Consider the following 22387-nt stretch of genomic DNA (forward strand, 5'->3'; position numbering starts at 1 on the left):
TCTGGTATCAATGCAGGTCAGAAATTAAAAGTTAAGGAAATGTGTTCAGATAAACAATTACTGTATTTTGAAATCCAAGACTGATAAAGTGTATTATGTATTAAGAAGGCTGCTTGAAGGGATTCTGCAACAGACAAAAGTCAACTTATGACCAGGAGAAATGTCATCCCTTTCTTCCTTCCTTTTAGTATAGTCCTGGGTACTTTCTTTTCACCATTATTTAGCTTGATGTAAGTTTGGATTCAAATAGTGAATAAGAATTCTGTGATCCATAAAACCAAATAAAGTGCAGTCATACCAAATTGAAGATTCAGAGTGAACACTGATGAATTCTCCAGACCCTTCATTCATTAATTTTACTTTTATATTCCTCTAAGTCACTGATAGTTCTTATTCTCTTAATGTGTAGGTGATTGGAATAAATGCAGCTAAACATGGATTTGACTTTTAATTAGGAATTTGGTATTCTGAATAAATTCTGCAAGGGCTTTTCAAATTAATCTTTTCTGGTGCAGTCTGATGAAAAATACTGACATTTTAAATATGATTACATCAGTTCACTTGAATAGCATAAAAGCCTGAAACTTCTGTGATGTTTAGTTGTGAGAGAGACCTGGCTGTCATACCTTCATTTTAACCTAATGTATGACTGTTTGCTGGGGAATTTCACAACTGTTACCTCTTAAACTCTGATTCTCATCATACTGCCTGGCTGCATAGCCCTCTATGTCTCACAGTCCTCTAGTCTCATAGCCCTCCTGCACAGTTCGTAAAACAGAACAGCAGACTGTTCTGTTAGGAGATTAATCGTAATAAAGCTTGCCAAATCAATCTAAAGCCCAGAAGGAGCACAAGATGCTAGAAGACTGCTGATATCCAAATTTCTTCTTAGTTTTTTAAAGGTATTATGATTAATTGTTCTCCTTTCTGCAGCACATAATTAAAAATCAGATACCTGAATTTGCCGTCAATGTTTAATGTTAAAAGGCCTATTCCTTATTTATTAAAGTCTGATATATAAACTAATCTTTGTATTCTTTATTTCAGTGTAGTTTGTTTCCTGTGCCTCTAGCTTTTAAGCAGCATGTTTTAGGTTGGCAAAGCAGAGTTGCTTGCTTGTGTAAGCAGGACTTTCTAGAGCTACAGTAAAAACACAACAGATGCCCTTTTTAGTTGTCTCTCCTGGTCCCCGTATCTGTAAGTCGTAGTGTATTTCATGTGACTTTTTAATGGAGTCCTATGCATGTCCTTTAGATCCTAGATTTAATAACATTTTTGCCTGTTTAATTGAATGAATGACTACAGAATTGTTTTGCTTTTTTTGTGGTGAAGGTGAGCACTCCAGTGGTTACATCAACCACGCAGGAAAAGCAGAAGGACAGTGATCAGTTTGAATGGGTCACCATCGAACAATCAGGGGAATTGGTGTATGAAGCACCAGAAACAATTGCTGCAGAACCTCCACCGATCAAGTCAACAGTTCAGACTATGTCTCCTATACCTGCACATTCTTTGGCTGCCTTTGGTTTATTTCTTCGTCTCCCGGGCTATGCTGAGGTGCTGCTAAAAGAACGGAAACATGCTCAGTGTCTGTTGAGATTGGTGTTGGGAGTTACAGATGATGGTGAAGGAAGTATGTGCTGCAATTATTATGTTTCTTTGTAGACCACAGCTAGATCATTTTACTTATATTTATTTACACTTTAATGCTTTTAGCAGGAAGTTAGAATTGGTTTATGCAGACCTGTGTTTCTGTAGCATCTTTGATAGCCTTTTGTCTCTAAATATTAGATTCTGTCTGACAAAGTTTTTGTCACAGTCATTAGTGTTCAAGCGTTCTCATCTCGGTGTCAGAGTAATTGTAAAATAACTGATGATAAAACTTAGAGTGACACTGTCAAGATGACAGTGCATTCAAACAGAGCAATACAAGTAGGTGGATACACTCAAATAGTTGAGCAAACATCATATAATTCTGCAACCAAATGCAGAATAATATGGATAGGAGCATAGCTCCAGTAGAATAAACTGTTGAATAACGCTGTTAAGAAAATAAGAGAAAGATCTAAAGGTCATAGTGATCAAATTAGCTAAGCAGGAGCTCTGCCTTAATGGTGTGAGTTCAGAAGGAGAAATGGGGTATCCTTCAATGAAGGAACAGATTGAGTCAAGAGACAGTTTGTAGTCAGTGTCTGCAACCCAACCTGTCATTTTGCATATAGTTCTAATATTTGTATTTGCTAGTGTTTTGAAAAACTGGAAGGGTGTATGTGAAAGATGTGTTAGTACTTTTAAGGCATTGCCTTTCATTATGACTTTGAAAAGAATGCTGTTCTTTCCATGCTGCAATCAACTGAAGATAGTCTATTCAACAGCCTGTAGAGTGGTGGATAACATGTAGCTCATAAGACCAGCTGAGAAACTAAGAATCTTGTTTACTCTACCTTCTGTTTCTTATTTCTGTCCTATCAAGCTATAGGACAGTAGACAAAAATAAACTGGTTAAAGTAGTTATTACCTGAAAGACTCTGTGCAGTCCCATTTTTATATCCTTGGGTGGCTCCAGTCCCATGTTATTGCAGATAATTTTTTTTTTAATAGTAAAAAGACCAGCTCAAACTCTTAAAATTTGTATTGCTTGCTTTCTTGTGTGTGCATCCACTATTGCTATTGGAATATAGCTTCAGAACCTCATTTTCCTGATAAGCAGGGTCTGCTTTCATTTTCATTCTACATTTATTCATATCCCAGTTTTGCCCATTTATCATTGTGCCAGCATTGTTCTTCATTATATATAGCTCTTCTTTTTTCAATGCATTTGTTGAGAAGAACTGTCTTCCCTCCTAGCCTTTGTTTTTGCTGGACTAAACAATCAATTTGTCCGTTCCCTAAGCCAAACCTCTGAATTCAACTCGATGAAATGCGGGATCAGTTTTACCGAATAGCCCACATTCATTCTCTGTATATATTTGACTTTTCTGTTGAAAATGCATTTTTTTCCTGCACCTGGAACCTCTTTATATGTTCAGATAACATGAAGAGCTAAACTTATATATCTGTTTTGCTACACCTGCAATTCTGCAAGTATATCGGATGGGCTTCTTTTCCAGAGGTGCTCAGTATTATTTATGAAGATCCCAGAGGACTTTTTGTTTCCTTCGTGTTGCTGTCTTTATAAAGTGTCAGATAGATATGAATTAACTCATGTGCATGAGTGTGTGTAGTTATATACATACGAATGTATACTTATATAGTATCTACATACAAATATAGACACATGTATTTAAGTTTAAACATGCATTTCAGTTTAGATATCAGTGTGACAATTCAGATGATAAACTATAAGAATGAGGGAGAAAATACATTTAGAATGAAAAGCAAACTTCTCAACAGAGTTGGCTATTTTAAAGTATTTTCAGTTTTCAGGTATCCCTATACATGCACTGGGGAAGCAATGTGACATGCATGGCAAAATACAGAAAAAAAATGAGACAGTCCCACATTTGAGTATGTTACATTAATGGTTCGCTGTTATTTGAAATGTAGCTTTAAAAAGAAGTAATTTTTGTTCATAATGCAGAATTATGTTTCACCACACACTCAACTTGAATAGCATCACAGATTGGATTGTGTTAATTCTCACTTTAAGCACATGAATATGGAAAAAAAAAGACAAATCACAGCTTCTTGTCAGCTGAGCTGCTGTTAGCTGACCGTGTGCATTCTTAATTTGCTGTAGTTGGAATTTTACTATTTTTTTCTTTAAATTAGTCTAAACCTCCTTTGTTTTCTTAATTTAGAAATAACAAGCTGAAGTGTCATCAAATACAGAAGTATGCTCACTATTACTCACAAACAGTTTTCCCTCTGGAAATGGTGGATTAGATTTTATAACTTTGGTTCTTAACAAAATCCATAAAAGAAATAAAAAAATATTCTTTCTTCTACACTATTCCCAAGCTGAAATTTCTTTGTGAAGGTAGCTCACTATATCCGAATGTTTAAGACCTTGTAGTTTTCTGTATGTGTTTCCTATAGATTATTGTAGAGATCAACAGGCTGTACTGAACTATTGAAAGAAAATATGGGTCTGATATTTTTCTTCTTCAATCTAGGTCATATCCTGCAATCTCCTTCAGCAAATGTGCTTCCAACTCTGCCGTTCCATGTGTTGCGCAGTTTGTTCAGCACTACACCATTAACTACTGATGATGGAGTACTGCTCAGGCGCATGGCACTGGAGATTGGGGCTATACATCTTATCCTCGCTTGTCTCTCTGCTCTAAGCCACCATGCACCACGAGTCCCCAGCTCTAGTCCCAACCAGACAGAGGTAAGTTTAGAAGCAGCATTACTGTCACTGAGAAGTAGTGAGAGTTTTAACTACAGAAAAGAAAATAACCCCATTGCTTTTGTTGTAGTCTTAATTTCTGCAGAGTTAGCATTTGAATGAAAAACAAAAATAATTGAATAGAACTTGAATAATTGTCCTTGCATGTTGCAAATGAACATGGTAATCACAAAATTTAACCAACAAAGAAGGCTTGTCATGAGGCATTAAGGTGTAATCAGTTTCTTTTATAGGACCTTCTTTTTCAGTGTATGAGGCATAATGTTCAATGGATAGTGGTTCTTTAATCCTCATTAGATAGCATGACCTCATTACCTTATTTAGTATTCATCATCTAAACTCTACTGGCTGCTGTTTCCTCTTAAATGCTTCACAAACAAATGAGTTGTGAAAATTAATGAATAAATGCAGCCATTATTTTATACCCATTTTACTGATGAGTAAATGATATCTAAAGACAAAAATTTTCCATAGGGTTCAAGATCCTGAGTGAATCATCAAAACGAAACTTTTTCAAGGGAGCTTCCTGTACTATACCTTCTATTTAGAACATGTATCCCCTGTTTTTTTAAGATTCCAGATTGCCATTTCTGCATAACACATCTATTGTCTATGGAAGTGTTTAAAAAAATTTCATTACTTGCCCTCTTTAGCATTGTTGTGACAGAGGCTTGCACAAAAAAGTTCTTTGTGGCTGCAAAGTATAGGACTGTCTGTATTTTATCAGCTGATACTAAGGGGCTGAGCAAGGAAGAGATGAAGCTGTGCCTCAGAGTAATTCACTTTAATGACTAATCACATTGAAGGGGATGTTGAGATACCCCATCAGAAGCAGAGTATCAGGCTACTGGCACATTAACGCCTTAAAAGTTTTGTGCTTTTGGAGGGAAAGTGCAATCATTAATTTTTATCTCTGCTTCAGTTCTACCATGACCTCTTATACAGCTTGCTTTCTCGTAATTTGCATCTGTCAGGTGATAGATGGTAAGTTGAAACTAGAGATCCATCAGGCCTGCACTGAGGCTTACATTTCTGGGGCTAGGCTTTCCCTTAAGTGCTTAAAGTCAGTGCTTATGACAGTCCTCTTGAGTTTTAAAGGCATAACATGTTCATGAGTGATGTAGTGAGCAATATCTACATGAGAATAACCACACAGCTGTTTCATCATGGAGGTGCATTACATTCCCACTGTAAAAATCAGATGGTGATTCCAGACTGCTCTCAGTATGGTACTTCATAGGTGGTAGCTTTATTTACTGTTGTGGTAATTTCATATGTCATTTCTTTTCCTTCAAATAAAACCTTTAACTAAGTTTATTGAAGAAGAACAGAAAATGAAACTTCAGAGCTGTAAATCAAGTATTACAAATTAAAGCTGGGCATCTATTCACATGCATCATTTCCAGTAAGGCTAATTGTTGCCCAGTAAAGAAAGTAGTAAGTGCTCAATGCTCCCAAAAATGAAGCCGCTTGTTTAGGGTGCTGAATATGTAACTAGGAGAGCATTGATTAAAAAGTGCAGATCAGATTTTTTTTGTTGAATCCTTTTCACCAAATATGTGGTAAAATTTAAAAATTAACATAAATACTTAAATATTCATAACAGCCAAACAATATTATATTGGAATTATGTTAGTAAAATGCAGTGCAGCAGACCACAGGAAAAACCTGAACAAGCACCTTTGGAAGAACGCATTCTCTCAGATGATTTTAAGGACAAGATATTCCCCCCCGGCTGCTTACCTGGAGAGGAGATATTTGGTGTTTCAGTGCTGTACATGTAACTTAAACCTCTTGCTATTTTGGGACATTTGTTCAAAATCAACACACTTGAGCATCTCAACATTTCATTTTTGTGCTTTTGATAACATTTCTACTCCCATCCCCTTCGTTCTGAATATGTTATTAAACTTGACTACATGCTAAACAGTAATAATTACAGAGCTGTGATGTTTACCTTGATATTAAGTAGCATTCTGATACCTTTCATCATTTAAGCAGTAGTAGTACCTTAAAAGAAAACAAAAATGGGCTTACAGTTCTGGTCAAATTGAACCACTGACAACAATTTAGGGCTGATCTGTACTGGAACTCCATATATGTAGCAAAGTCTTTCCTATCTAAAGCATTGAATTTCACTGAATCCTGATTATATCTTCATGTTGTTAGTAAGCTGGGATTACATTCTTTTGCATAACAAAGGTTTTCTAAAGACAGTGTTCATAAGATGAAAAACATTAAATTATTGTGACTTTTCTTAACTTAGCCACAGGTGTCAAGCACACACAACACTGCATCAACAGAAGAACAGCAGTTGTACTGGGCCAAGGGTACAGGCTTTGGAACAGGCTCCACAGCTTCAGGATGGGATGTTGAGCAAGCTTTGACTAAGCAAAGGTTAGAAGAAGAGCATGTGACCTGCCTTCTACAGGTGTGTAATAACAAAACTTCAATGATAAGCACTTGAAAAATTAGAACTGCACAGTAAAAATGGAGCTTGTATTTTTTTTAAGTCATATAGCAGAGTAACTATGATATTTTGAGCAAAAAATATTGTACAGCCAACCACCTGTGTACATGAAAAATGATAATGTTTTGAGTAGGGGCTGTTTTCAAACATCACTAGGCTGCTGCATAAAAAAGACCAGCGTGGGTAAACCCGGGTGACAGTTCTGAATAGACAGTGAATCAAGAAGCATTCCATTGTGTTTCCCTGGAGCTGTCACATACCTCTGTCAATGTTGCTGTATTCAATCAAAAGTAAAAACTGTCCATTAAAGGAGGAGAATGTGGGAACAGGCATTTTGGACTTTATGACAACTAATCTTACCTGTTCATTTCTTGCATATTTTTGCTGTGCTTCAAGGAAATAACTGTGGTTGTTACTGGTGCTAATGAAGGTGTTATATCAGTATAAGAAGACCTCACTCAGGCATACTATGAAATCATGAGTACGTCAATTAAATGACAATAGCAAATCACTATTAAAAGTCTGCCTTCCAAATGCCTCATGCTAAGGAGAAGAAAATACTGCATAATTAGGATTTTCAGTCCACTGTGAAATGAAACCAACCCCTGTTATCTTAGGTCAGTGTAGGGAAAATGAGATTCTATCTAGTCATGAAGAATTTCATTCACAGAACTGTCACCTCAGATGCATGAGCTACACTCACTGCAGGGGCAGAGCACAAAGGAGATGAAATTTTGAAAATGCCATGACCTGACTGATGAAGTTACCATTTTGATGTAATCAGTTATCTCAGTCACTGTAGATTACGAGGCACAAGTATCATGTCTCTTGCAAAAGTAAATCAAATAAAATCTGAAACAACCTTCCTAAGCAAGGAAGTGGAAAATCACCTGAAGTAGCTCTCAACAGAGCTTCTGGGCAGTGTTTTGTATTATGCCAAAGGTCTCTTTTCTAGAAAGGTTTAGAGAAGTTCTGTTGTATGGAGGTGCTGGTAAGATGCTGCAGAAAAATACCATGTTAATGAGGTCAAAGCAAAAAAGGGAGTGAAATAAAGGAGAAAAGGCTGAAAAGGCAAATAGAGCCCCTGAGATCTCAAATAATACAGCCTTTCAAACCTACTTGGTTTTAAAGTAAAACTGCACAAATCAGTCCCATGGAAGTACATTAGGCTGTACAGCACATGATTAGGACCTGTGAAGGGAAGAGCGGGTGTGCAGTGTGAGGTGACTCCTGCCTTCACTGTGGGGAAGGTTGCTCTTTGTTCACTTAAGCAAGAGCCATGCTCACAAGTTTTTGTTCCAGATAACTGTCATGCTCACCATAACTTGTCATTTTCTCTGTAAACCCTTAAGTCCCATCCAAAAGGAAGTTACAAAGGTTTTTGAAACATTTGCTGTAAAAGTAAAAAACACACATCTTTTGTTGCTAGTTGGTGTTCTAAAGTGAATGGGACTCGTCAGCTGCATGTCGCAGTGTGAGCCTGCAAACTCCTGCTTTGAGTAACTCCAGCATATTACTTGAACTTCTAAGTTAATTCAGAATTATAATATTTATTTAATTTTATCATTAGCAAAATTTGGAATCATGATCTAATAACTGTATAGAAGTTCTTCTGAGACATCTCTGGGACTGCTGAACTAAATACCAGTACTGAATTGGCAAAATAGCTGCTAAAGTATTGTGGCGTCTTCCTTAAGGGAAGGAAGTTGTTTTGCCTAAATTAGGCAAGTTTTGATGAAATACGTCTGTGTATTTCAGGTTCTTGCCAGTTACATAAACCCTGCAGGGAGTACATCAAATGGAGACACCCAAACTAGCCATGAGGGGAGAGGACAAAACAGCACTGCTCTTCCATCCGTTCTCCTAGAGCTACTCAGTCAGTCTTGCCTCATCCCAGCCATGTCATCGTACCTCCGCAACGATTCAGGTAGTGTGCCACTGTTTCCTTCTAATCAGAGTTAGCTTAATTCTGTCAAATAAGCTGTTATATGAACAGTAGGTAGTTCTGGCTCTTTTGGAATACTTGCCAATTTAGAATTGTACTCATGGAACATTCACTTGAGTCTTGGCAAACGAAATGATAGTGTTTGTTGAAACACTCATTTGTTGTGAAAGTTTAAACTGTATTGTTTTAATGTCTTTTAAAATAAAATTCTTAAATGGCTGAAACGAACAGGAAGATGGTATTTCCATCTGAAAAGTTTACATTTTAATTATTCTACAGAAGATACGTGGAGAGTACTTTATACAAGACCATGAATCTTATTGTGAAGAAAAATTATAATTCTGTAAGAAACATGAGTAAGTATATGACTGAAGTTGTAGTATTAGGGGAATTCTCTTTTATTTGGATCAAAGCTCCTTCTTCCTTGATTAGGAAATACATAAATAAGCCTTTTATCAAAGCTGCAAAGTATTTCAAATAGCTGGGAACAATTAAATTGTTGGTTTGTTTGGTGCTTTTTTAAAGGGGAAACAAATGAGTTGTGATCACAGTTCTACTCATAATCTTAAAACAAAGATGTTCTGATAGTTTTCATCCAGTATGTTGCACCTTAGTGTGGAAACTATTTCAGTGTACACGATAGCATCAAACAGTATGAGTTAAGCAAATGCCCATGTGGAACTCATGGCAAAACCAGCAGATTGGGTGTGTGATTTGTGGTCAGTCTCACTACGCGGCAGGCTTTAGTAGGAAGATTATTGATAAGCATTTTTTCTTCAGATAACTGTCAGCCAGAAGTTTTTGAACACTGCCTGAGCCTTAGGTTGGATTTTGGTCAGTTGTTTAGTTTGTAAAGATTGATTTAATCCTTAAGTAGCAGAAGGAGTTGCTCCAAATCTGAATAATTTGGTTTTGAACCTTATTTTGCCTGCCCTATTTTTGGAGTAGCTGGTAAAATGCCTTATTACATTATTGCAGTTCTCAAATTTGGATGTCATTTGTAAGGTTTGATGATGTGAAATTCTTGTAGCTTCTATTTGAATTACACAGTATACTTTATATCCAAGGTAGAACAGAAATCACCCATTTCTTGAATATTTACAAAGCTACACAGGACTAAAGTAAGCATGTAGCTCTCTTAATCTGTAGTAACTAGTGCATTACATAATCTTGTATGATGGAATTGAAGTAGTCCTGTATGATGGAAGTAGTCTTGTATGAAGTAGTCTTGTATGATGGAATTGAAGTAGTCCCCCTGCTGGGGCCTTATAGTAAAAATAAAAATAAGAAGAGGTTTCATTTGCTGGTCTGCAGTATGACACCTTTCCCTAATTCTGCAATTAATTTCTTGCTTCTACTTTGCATATATTACAGTGAGGAAAATTAAATATGTAGCTGTTGTATGAGCTTATAGACCAGGCTCATTATCAGAAATGAAAATTTGTAAACCAGGGAAGTAATCTTTTGAACAGTTACTCATAAATTCTTCATTGTTGAGGTAAAGAAGGAAAAGTCGTTGAAAGACCTGGCAAAAAAATGCTTTATTATCTGAAGGATGAAGCTGTTGGTTCTGTCTACAGATGAATCACGGCTGTTGAAATTGCTTTTTGCTGTTTTTGGTAGAAAAAAAGTGTCTGTATAAGTCACCTTTAGCCGGGAAAGAACAGTCAGATACTGATAGAAGAGGTGAGATATGTGGCTGGTAGCGACAAGTCCAGACTAGTTTGGCTTTCAGAGACCATTTGTTTTGCCAAAGTACAAAGAAAAGGCAAATTTTCAGTGGCAAATGTTTGGTTTAGGTATGTTTTCCAGTGCCGTATTACTGTTATTTGTGGTTGGCAGGAGATGTTGAAATGTTGCACTTGTGAATTGACAATTAATAAAGAGTAAACAAGGGAGACGCTTCCTGCTTATTCGTAAATGGATGTGTAGCTCTTAGTGTAACAGCTAAACTACCTTAAAGCAAAGCAAAACCTTGCTTTTCAGTAAAAAGTTTTTTCCCCTTACAAATTCACAAAGCATGAGGTCATTTCTATTGGAATTCAGAGCTGTAAAATCTGAAGATGGTTTTTCTTTGTTTGATCCCAGCAATAGTCTTGGATGTTTTCTGATGTATTTGTTCAGAAGTCAATACATACAGCTATAATTAACAATGTTCTTCTGGATTGAAAAACTACAATAATAACTTTGCAGGCTCATATCAGTCAAGCTTGCCTTTGAAAATTATTACATTTTCAAAGGCTATCAGTGTGAGAGGGAGGATGACTCATGGAAAGAATACCTCCTTTTCATGAATGTTTGATTCAGATGCATTGAGTTTGAACGGAGTCCCTGAAAGCAGTTTGTCTTAGCGATGGCCATGCATAATTCCAATACAGTAATTACTGTTTCGTTCAAAAGCAGATGAATAATTTTCATGTTACTGAGTGTGAGCTGCAGGTGATGCTGGGGCTTTCAGTGCCACTAGCAGAGTATCCAGAAACATAGCTAACAGATGCTGGCTGTCCCAAGAGACACAGGTTGAGAAGCTCTGGAGCTCTGTTCAGCTCTGGTATAGTGATCATAAGATTGAAAAATTCACTTAATCTGTTTATGGTTGAAATATACAAATTGTTGAAGCAGGTGAACAGATTTGAGTCTTTTCTGTTAAACCTGATCTAATTTCAGGCTTCTCTATCTTGAATATCTCTTCTTCAACAGGGCTGAATGCTTACATGGGGGATGTAGGAAGGGGAACAGGATTAGTAGTAACACTTGCATACATGGTATTCTAATTTTGAGACCAGTGTACCCTCTACTGCCAAAAGGTACTTTCTTGGGGAAAAAGCATAACTATATTCTTCCTGTAACATGCTGGACTGTGGAATTAGGACACTGCATAAGGAATGCTAATAGAGTGTTCCTGGATTCTGGCACCCCAGCAGGAACAAGCTGTGCTGGGCACAGCGCGGCCGATAAATAGCAGTTTTCGACAACTCTGTAACTTTCTCAGACCTGAATCAACCGTATTCTGGGTTGCATGAAAAGGAGCGTGACCAGCAGGTCAAAGGAGGTGATCCTGACCCTCTACTCTGCTCTCGTGAGACCTCACTTGGAGTATTTTGTGCAGTTCTGGTGTCCTCAACATAAAAAGGACATGGAACTGTTGGAACAAGTCCAGAGTAGGGCCACGAGGATGATCAGGGGACTGGAGCACCTCCCATATGAAGACAGGCTGAGAAAGTTGGGGCTGTTCAGCCTGGAGAAGAGAAGGCTGCGCGGAGACCTCATAGCAGTCTTCCAGTATCTGAAGGGGGCCTACAGGGATGCTGGGGAGGGTACTGTAGTGACAGGACAAGGGGTAACAGGTTAGAACTTAAACAGGGGAAGTTTAGACTGGATATAAGGAAGAAATTCTTTCCTGTTAGGGTGGTGATGCACTGGAATGGGTTGCCCAGGGAGGTTGTGAATGCTGCATCCCTGGCAGTGTTCAAGACCAGGTTGGATGAAGCCTTGGGTGATATGGTTTAGTGTGAGGTGTCCCTGACAGTGGCAGGGGGATTGGAACCAAATGATCTTAAGGTCCATTCCAACCCTAACTATTCTATGATTCTATGCTATGAATGGGTGCCAGTGGGACCAGTTAAAGGCTACCCTTATGCTTTGGAGGTAGCCAACTAGATTTTAGGTTTTGCTGTCAGTAGTTGCAGTAACAGTGATCTTCACACACACACACGCACATATATGTTTCTGGCATATGCATAAAATAATGTGGGAGAATTTTTCTCTAAAAGAAATATGTACAGTGCAGCTGCAGATAGGCTGTGTTTGTTGCAAACAAGTGGCTGGTGCCACTGTGGTGACACGAGATAGTAAGCATTTTGGTATTGATGAGAATTTTATATTTTGTGTATAGATGCTCAGGTACAGGTGTGATACATCCTGCTTGCAAAGTTGGCTTGGCAAAATTCATGAACAGTTCCAGTATCATTTTATGTAACTGGCCCATGTCACAGTTAAAAATTTCTCTAGCTTTTTTTTGTTTAAGTATGTTTCACCATCCCTGTGTAATTTACCCAAAATGTACATGGACTAGATTGCTATCTAGATTTTTCTACGTAAAAGGTATAATGATCATGTAAGGAGTCCTCACATAACGTTTAATCTTTTAGAAACCTCCTCACCTTGAAGCAGATCATTACAAACGAGATTGCTCTGACACATTCTGCAGCTTCATCTGCATCAGAGCAAGGTGATTGTGGAGTCCTTGAAAATTGTGAACTGACCACTTCCATTAACTTCTGTAATTGCTTTTTTTAGGTTTAGCTGTCTATGCAGGACTTTGCTTATTATGCAAGATAGCTCTAGTCACAAGGAGCAATAGCTGCTTTGTCCTGTTTCTTGATCATTTTTTCCTATGTTTGTTTTGTATATTGTTATGGCATTACTGTGGTTTTTATGGCCTTTCATTTTACAAATGAAAAAAGTTTATCTGGAACATGGTGAGATTCTTTTTTATTATTATTATTACTACACTTGTGTTTATTCCTAAGGACTTAATTCATGTTTACATTTATAAAATTGATGTCATTCTTCTATATTGTGGAACATCTGGCATGTATTTGTTACCATACAGTTACGCACACTTGGCACCAAAAGCTGTCGTGTGAAAACTTTTCTCTTTTGTATTTTATGTAGGATATTTCATTTGAAAGAGTTAGTGCTGTAGAACTCTTATAAATGTGAACACTTCTCTCCTTGAACAAAATGCACAACAATAAAATTACAGTGTGCAACAAGAGGTTCCCAGCAAATGTGTGACCGTCAGAATCTAAGTTGAGTACATGGCTATCTTGAAGGTCTCAGTTTTTTTCATAAGTAAGAGCTACTTGACTGATGGGCCTAGATTTATGAAGACTAATAAAAGCTAGTATTTACAAGTGGGAAAGGAGAAGGCAGAGTAGTTAATGAGGTTTACAGAGAGACGGCAGTGCAAGGGAATCATGAAACAGAAGGAAAATCAAGTGACTTCTAGGACAGGGACCGTCTATTTTGTTATGGGCTTGGACAATAAAAAGCCCAATGAAGTTGGGATTTATCAGTGATACCACAATATTAGGTAGAATGTTCATGCTTAAAAATATACTTGTACTAGTTTGTCCATAAACCAGTATCTAGGAAACCCTGAGATGACTTAATCTTGTTCAAAGCTGAAGAGTGCAAGAGGGTTTATACCACCTGTTCCTTGGAAGACAGACTGCATTGCAAGTTGCAGGATTCTCTGTGCTTGAATACCTAGGCCTACAAAAAGCAGGCAATACTGTGATTTTAGCTGGGCTTTTATTGCATACTCCTCTCTTTTAGACACCCTTCCTTCTTTGGTGGATAAAGTTTCCATGTGATGCTGTCAGCATAGCTCGTGTCGTTAGGTTAGCTCGTGTTGTTAGGTTAGCTCATTCTTCCTTGGGTTTGACTGCTGAGAAGAGATGACGCATTTCTATGTGAGAGTTTTACTAAAAGGATTGTCTGTGCAGACCAGCATGTTCCACTTTGTAAGAGTCCAATATTTGCTTTTAATGAACCTTTCATAGTTTACCACGTACTATCACACCCTGGACTTGTGGATTCATTAACAGTTTTGCTGCTTATCCTGCTTTATCCTGCTGTCCAGTACCTCATTGTGATCTTCGTTTAGTAAGTTCTATGGACAAATTGTTGAAGGTGAACATACTGAAATTTTTTTTTGCCTCTTTTGATATAACTTTGTTAGTCCATTGTAGTCATACTTTTCAGGCCTTGCCTCCTTATCTCACAGCTTAAACTACACTGGATTGCCTATTGAAGTATGGAATTTCTTTTCTGCTAATCATACTTACTTTGAAGGCATTATATGGTGTTGTTCTACTGTATGCAAAGTAGTCCAATTCTACTGGACTGAGTAGGCTGAGTACTTTAGAAAGTTTGTGTTCCCTTATGGCTATCTGAAGGTGGTACACTGAGCTCATTCAGCTAAAAGTGTACTACATCTTTATTCATTGCTGAAGGTGTACAGGTACTGCTGTGGTGAAAAGGTTGAATCATCATGAAATTCTGCTTTTCCATAGACTACTGACTTTTTACTGTGTCTAATAAGTAGTTGCTGTTATGATAATTTATGTCTTGGGTAGCATCATCTAGTGTGAGGCATCCTTGATGATGGCAGGAAGGTTGGAGCTATATGATCTTCAGGCCCTTTCCAGCCTTAACTATTCTATGATTCTATGTTGTTGAGATTCTTATGCTTATATTGGGTTAAATGTTCAAACACCAGAGCTGTATATTGAGCTCATTTAACTAAGGTAAGACTTAGGTCTGCATGGGTGTAATAGAGGACAAGTATTACCTGTTAAGGGAGGACATTAGACTTTTGTTTTAAAACAAAATATAGCTCGTATGCCAGGGCAGTCTCTAACGATACTGTTACCCTTTGACTTCCTTCAAAGGGTCAAAGCCTATTACTGTATGTGAAATTAAAAGTGCAGTGACAGTTTAGATAGACAGTATATACTTACTGAAATTAAAAATTCCACTGGTTTTCATTAATGTTAATGAACTCATTCATAAGAAGAAGGAATGATTCTGAACCTTTGCCACATTTGGCTAAAACTTTGGGTTTGCTTTTTATCTGTTTTACAGTTGAAGTGTTTGCAAAAAAAGGTGCAGTGTCTCACTCCAGTGCTGATGTACTAGTTGATTCACAATGTTGAGAAGAGAGTTATGCGTTGAAATGACATGAAATAAAACTGTTTATTTATTTCACAGAATTGACAAGTTTTAAATAACTTCAGGATCACAACAGCAGTAATTTCTACCTGAATTTCAGATTTCTGTTCAGTTTTCAGGTTCTTGTAACCTCTCATTTTAAGATCCATCTCAAATATCCTTGTATTACGAGATTAATGCAATAATATCCATAAGTATGTCGATATGAAGTACATTGAAGTATTTAATAATGTATTGACTCTATTCTGTAGTCTTAAATAAAGATGAATAACCTGCATAATTCCTGTAGAATGTAGCTTAGAATGCTTTGGTGGTTCATGTACTGAAAATAAGTATAGAATACCAGAGACTTGCTGTAGACCATGGATAGTGAATAAATTTTCTTGTCTGCACATGCTTCCTTCCAGTGCACCCTCAGCTCTATTTATCAGTTCTTCTGGTTGAGCCAGTGTTGGTTCAGAGTGCAGACCCAGAATATACCATCATCTACCTCATTCATCCTTAAATCAGTATTACAGAGTAGTTTCTACAGCTGATGGAAATACTGTTGCCAAATTCATTTTGTTCAGCCTCCCTGATCTTATTTTATGCATGTGCTTGTTTCAGAGTGACTTCCAAAGGCTCAGTTGGTTTAGCAGTAATGAGGTTGTATACAGTAATAAGTTATCACCTATACAAGGGATGTATTGCTCTGCTTTATCAATTTATGGAAGGCCTGGATGTAGCTTTGCAGTCTAGGAGAAGGAGCTGAACTGATTTTTCAGAAATGCAGCTCCTCCATTGTTCCTCTGTGGCACATGTAATACTAAGAAGGGTATTTAATAGAGTCAGTGTTTCCTTTTTGGTTTGTTTTTTTTATTTCATTTTTGCTCTGTGTGTGTGTGTTGATTTTTTTTATTTTTACTGTGGTTTTAATCCTAAGCTCCCAAAAGTAGCTTTTCTTTTAGAAGATATATGCAAGATCTATTAATGTATACAAAAGTCTTCTATGATCTCAGACTGCAGTTTGGATTCAATTCAAAGACATATATAGATGTAATTTAAAAGGTAGAAACAGTTTCATCAGTTTCAATAGATGGAACATGCATAAGAGCTGCAATTCTGGGCCTCAGTCATAAATGGTACAAAAAGGGAAAAATCTCTTCAGAACTTGGTCCAGAAACAGAGAGTACACCCTTCTGGGCAGAGATGATTAAACCTGTTCTCCATGCAACACAATGAATCCTTGTGTGATATGTTTTATTTCACTTGAACATTAGCATTGGGATGAAAACATGAAATTTTTTTTACTTATGTTAAACACATTCTAAAAATGACAATATAAAAAATATCATTTATGATTTTTTTTCATATGGAGAATATGTATTGGTGTGCCATTGTAATCAGTAATATTTCTTAAAAGAATTACTGAAATTATTGTTTATTTTTTCACACCACTTTAAAGGATTTTTAATTGGAAAAGCACATTGTCAGTATAGCATGATGACTTCAAATACAGATTCGGGAAAGGCAAGGAAATCTAACCTTCCTCAGCTTTCCACAAGACTAATAAAAATGCTATGGAATATAGTCAATAGTTAAAATTTTATTTGTAGTATTACAATTTTTGTTGTAAGAGTGTTCTTTTTCCACACTTATATATCAGTGCAAATTATAAGCCTAAATTATAGTGACTAAAAAGAAAACTCTTTTGTCCATTTTCTGGTCTCAGCTATGAAGAGACATGTTGCACAAAACCATAGAAAGCATCATGGGCTTGCTTATATGTACTTATATATTTAATTCATCTTTCTATGTTATCATTGATTTCAGTGCTTACATTTCTTGCTTGTTTGCTGACAATGAAACAGTGCCATCTCTGTTTCTGTTATTGGATTTCATCTGTTATCAATGAGAAGTTGAATATCATCTGCCTTCATTTACGTAATTGAGCACCCTAGCTGGGCTCGCAGATGCGTGTAGCAGTCACTGAAGCAGCTCCCTTAGCCACACACTTTGCTCTGGAATGTTTTCTGATAATCTTTTCAGACAGTGGTGGGTTTTTGTTTTCAATATAGTAATCATTCTTACCATCACTGGTCTTTGCACAGTGTGCTGTGCAATTGATGTTCAAAAATGTCATCAAAGTGTGGTGTAGATATACACAAAAACAATAACAAATAAATTGAGCACAGTTCCAATAATCCCAAGCAGGGCTAAAATAGATTCTTCTTTTTCCTCTTTCTCTTCTTGCCTTTTTACATCTTCCAGCGTTGTGATGGCAGAGGTCCCCATTTTTCCTGCAAATACCTTCACCAGTATTCTGGCAGCTAGCTAGAAGAAAGAAAGCAAATGATATATCTGATCTGACAAACCTGTGAGCTTGGTCTTTTTAAAAGCAATTCTGTACTTCTATACGCAGTATTTCCTGATGCTCCATTTATTGAGTTGTGTTCATCTTTTATTTTTGTATGTGTGTGTCCATGTTAAAATTAATTGTTCTGTAGATCTGATAGGAGTGAAAACCAGCTTGATGCTTCAAACCCAATTAATATGCTTTACTATGAAAGAAATACAGAATTTGTCTTTAGCCAGCTCATGTTTTTCTTTATAAACCAGGGAATTGACGAAAGCAGGTATGTGAGCATTGTCAGAGACCCTGAAATGCCTGGGGAGATTATGTGAATTTTCAGCTGTTAAATATTTAACTATCACAGTACAAAACCAATTGCAAATATTCATGTCTGCTGGTTTTGGACATGGAAAATAGCCTCCTTAACACAGTATCATAGTCTTTTTTGACCAGTGAGCCCTAAGTAGGCAGTTGCAGCTGAGATCTTGTCCTTTTATTTAATTAATCAGCTTTTGCACATCCATGCAACAGTAAACATTTAACAGAAAATGTCTGTCTCTTCAAATATAAAGGTTGCTGTTGTTGTGATTATATATGCTTATTATTGCAGTATGCCAAAGGACAGCAGTACTTTTATAGTAGTAAAATTCTATGCAGTATAAGAAGACTTCAGATCTTTACAGATGCATGTATGATTTATTACCTTTTTTGTTGCAAAAGTGAGGTTTACAGGTCATCTCTGTTAATTGCTCTCTTGTACTCTTAATTTACAGTCAAATTTCCTGTAAAAATGTCTTTCCTGTAAAATTATGTTCATTGGCTGAGTGGCTGAGATGTTGATCTTATATGTAATCTGCTATGCTGGTTTAGCCCTATTGATCAGAAAGGTCTAGCCTTAAACCGGAATTTGATTGGGATTTCTCCTAGTTCAGATAACCCGCAGTTTACTGAAGATTTGCAATCACATTTTATACTATAATAACATTTTTCTCTCCTGGCAAGCATCTGTAATCATTAGAGATAAATGTATTTCTGCTATGAGTCTAATTTAAAATCATCAGCTCAGAGAATATCTCACAGAAAGGTAAAAGAACCAAAGATGTTTCTTACCCTACATTGCATCAGGAATAAAATGTCATCAGACATGCTTCTTACTCGTTGATTCAGTGGCAAACCAGGCTTTTATCTTCATGAAGAGGCTGCTCTCCTCACTCAGACAGACCAGATAGGAGCATGAACGATTCCTTGATGAAGAAGTTTATCGGTGAGGATAATAATGTTATAGAATCTTCCAAATGAGTGGCCTTCTCTCTTGGTAATCCACTAAAGCAAGTCTAGTCGAAAAACAGTGAACCCCTTTCTGGTAATGATCCTCACTGTTGACTAATTCTCACTAAAACTGAGGATTTTTTTTTTCCTTAGATGATGCAGAGCAGTTTGATGCATGCTGTTCGGTTTTGTCTTGGGGAGAAAAAAAACCCACAAAAAACCCCCAAACAGCTGCTGGGTTTATTCAGTTGTACTTAGTTATTTATTAAGACTTCAGAAAAAGCCAGCCTTTGATTTACTCTGTGGCAGCCGTCTGAAGAGGCTTTCTCACGTTGACACGCTGTAATTCCAAATGCAGCGAACTACATGCAGTCACACTATGTAATTTTAGTCCAGCCTGAAAAAGGATGAAAAGGAGTCTGCTTTACTGGCAGTTGTGTGAATGCTGCCACACACCTGCATTCAGAGCCTCCGGAAAGAATTCCAAGGTATTCTTCGGAGCATTGCATAACTTAGCCAGGCAAATCTGAAGAGAGGAATGACAGTGGCTTTAGTTGCACACTGTGGTGAGCTGTGACATTGATTAAACATGCAGTTGGCACTTGCTGAATAAAGAAGGAGCTACGAGCCACCCTTGCAGACAGTGAGTTGCATAACAATGTGCGATGGCTCTGCTGTTTCATTGTCAGGCCCCGCACATTTTAATCCTGTAGTACCAACGCAGGAGAAAGTGTGCAGTGTAAGGAGGAGTAGAGTTAACTGTACTTCGGGGTTTGCTGAAGAAGTGCTGCATGACAAATGGTGACATTAAGTCATTCAAGCTGAAACAGTGTTTCTGCCTTTTGTCTCTTTATGCTTTGTTTGACAGGCAATTGTTTCTATGGGAAATGGTACTTCTAACACTTTTCCTTTTTATTCCCCACCCAAAGAATGTAGTTTAGTGCATAATTAGGGAAAACACAGACTTGCAGGAAAATATTCCTTTCGTGATTTCATAGGAAGAAAAACACTGTTTTTTCTAGGTAAATCAGAGAGGTATATTTTGCCTGCCCTATTGGAAAAGGGGGGGGTGAGAGGTGCTCTGTGAAGTCTGCTCTTCTTCCCAGTCTCTTCAGATAAAAAGCCACAATTTTAATAACCCCTGCAAGTAGCTGTGTTCCAGATTTTTTTTATTCAGTCACTTTAAGCTAGGAAGGCTCCCAGTGCTGTGTGTTTTCATTGGTACAGCACAGCTTCTTGATATAAAGGCAGCCACATTTTATATACATTGGAAAAATTATGGTTTTAAAAATACTTAAACTATCAAGCAATTCAGAATTGAAAAGTACAAAAAGCTCATGCATATGAAAAATCAAAACATAATTCATTGCACTGAATTGAAACAGCAGGAATGGAACTAGAAACCTTGATCACTTTCCAGAAGAGCATATTTTAGAAATTACAAGGCATTGTGTGAAATTCAGTTCTCAATAATCTTTTTGTGAGAAAGCAAAAGAAGGTAAAATCATTGCTTAAAGTACTTCCATTTTAAAATTAATTTACTTACACATTACACTTCATTTCTCATTTTTTCTGAAGTATCGCAGTACTTTTGTTAGTTATTCAATAATGGACAAAACTGTGTATTTTGTATGTATGTTGTTTGAATGTAAATACCATGTCTGAAATACCATGAGTTGCATGGTGCTTAGACATGATTTGCTCTTTATCCTGAAAGTAGTGTTGCCTCAGTAGCATTGTTTGACTCGATAAGAATTAAGTAATTAGGTTAAATCTTTCTAGCATTACTTCCTTAAAATATATTCTAATATGTCTGTGTGGTACTTCATTTTAAGCTCTTCTCTTATTCTGAAAAGGCTGCTGGAGCTTCAGTTGTTCCTGGAATTGTTTTCTGCATCTGTATCTTGAGTGTAGTTCTGTATTCATTTAGATCAATTCAGAGATACAAAGATGGTGAGACTTTCACCAGTGTATTTTGAGCCATTCACATGGCGAAGAGCATGTCACAATAACCAAATTTTCAAGCCATTGTACAATTTTAACCCTCAAATGTGAAAAATCAAACAGTTTCCTCTGTGAAATTGTGCAAAGTGCATCTTTAATGATTAATGATGCATTTGGAGGGAAGGAATCTGTCACCTCGGCAGGATAGCCATATAAAGAGTCAAAGCCAGCAGAAGAATTTCTTGCAATATTATCAAGTGTAAATAGTGTCAGTAAAGTAAATTCAGCAGCTCCACTGCAAATAGACAGCTAAATAAGATGTATCCACAGAGACCAGCAAAAGATTCAGAGTATTTTCTTGGCCTGGTTATTGCTGTGGTTGGTGTCTGGTATTGGTCTGCTGTTGTGATGTAGCTGGTGCTTCAGTGGCTACGGTGAACCTAGGGAAAGAAATCTCTGGGTTCCCTCTGCATGCAGTCCAGGGGGAGCAACACCTCCTGCACCCCATGATTCAGATCCAGTGTTTGCTATGGCCCTTGACTGGGGGCTTTTCTCCCTTCCCATCCTTCTGCTGTATTGGTGTGCATGTGTGCAGGCACATGCCGTGAGCTGACTTGGAAAGCAGACCCAGCCAAAAATAAATCTCTAGCACAATAAGAGGGATAGGACAGTTGTCAGTGCTGGCAAAGAGTTGCTGTTTAGGAAGAAATAAGGAAAGGTTGTCAGGCTTAACATTCCTCAGTTACAGGAAACTTGAAGAATTCATCCATGTTAGCTGGAAGGTGGTATTTACAAATGAATTCCTTATAGTGAACAGTACATTTCCAGTATGAAGAGAAAACTTCACAAGATTTCTCACAAGTGAAGTAGAATCATAGAACAGTTAGGGTTGGAAAGGACCTTAAGTTCCAACCCCCCTGCCATGGGCGGGGATACTTCTCATTAAACAGTAATATAGGTTGATTAGAAAAGCAGAACAAATTCTGTTAATTAGAGGTCATCCTGTTCATTACCTGTGGTGTTTGAGCATTTGTATTGCACAGGAATAGACCTTAACCAATACAAATGTGTGTCATATTTTAAAGGTGTTCATACTCCAAGAGGAAGTTGCCAGGCTGTCTTGTAAAAACTCAGTGGTATAATTCAATGATTTAAAGCCTTGATCCTTAGGTGATCATTATCCTTCTGTATGCTACTACTGTGAGTAATGTGGAATGCCCATAACATCACATTTATGAAAGGAACATGTATTCTTAACCATAGCATAAATTTTTATTTTCCCCATGAATTTTCACAGATTTGTTTAATTTTTCATGCAGTTTAAGATTATTCTAT

At 37.1% G+C, this 22387-nt stretch overlaps 1 protein-coding gene across 1 annotated transcript in view; it reads left to right on the plus strand.

Annotated features, from left to right (window-relative positions):
- BIRC6 (baculoviral IAP repeat containing 6) overlaps positions 1–22387 on the plus strand; it is a 169147-nt gene that overhangs the window by 109131 nt on the left and 37629 nt on the right. The window contains exons 62-65 of the mRNA XM_034060268.1: positions 1333–1633; positions 4116–4333; positions 6618–6782; positions 8580–8748. Coding sequence (XP_033916159.1) covers positions 1333–1633; positions 4116–4333; positions 6618–6782; positions 8580–8748 — 853 coding nt within the window. The remainder of the gene's footprint in view (positions 1–1332; positions 1634–4115; positions 4334–6617; positions 6783–8579; positions 8749–22387) is intronic.

Source organism: Melopsittacus undulatus, chromosome 3, assembly GCF_012275295.1.
Source record: "Melopsittacus undulatus isolate bMelUnd1 chromosome 3, bMelUnd1.mat.Z, whole genome shotgun sequence".
Taxonomy (NCBI): Eukaryota; Metazoa; Chordata; class Aves; order Psittaciformes; family Psittaculidae; genus Melopsittacus; species Melopsittacus undulatus.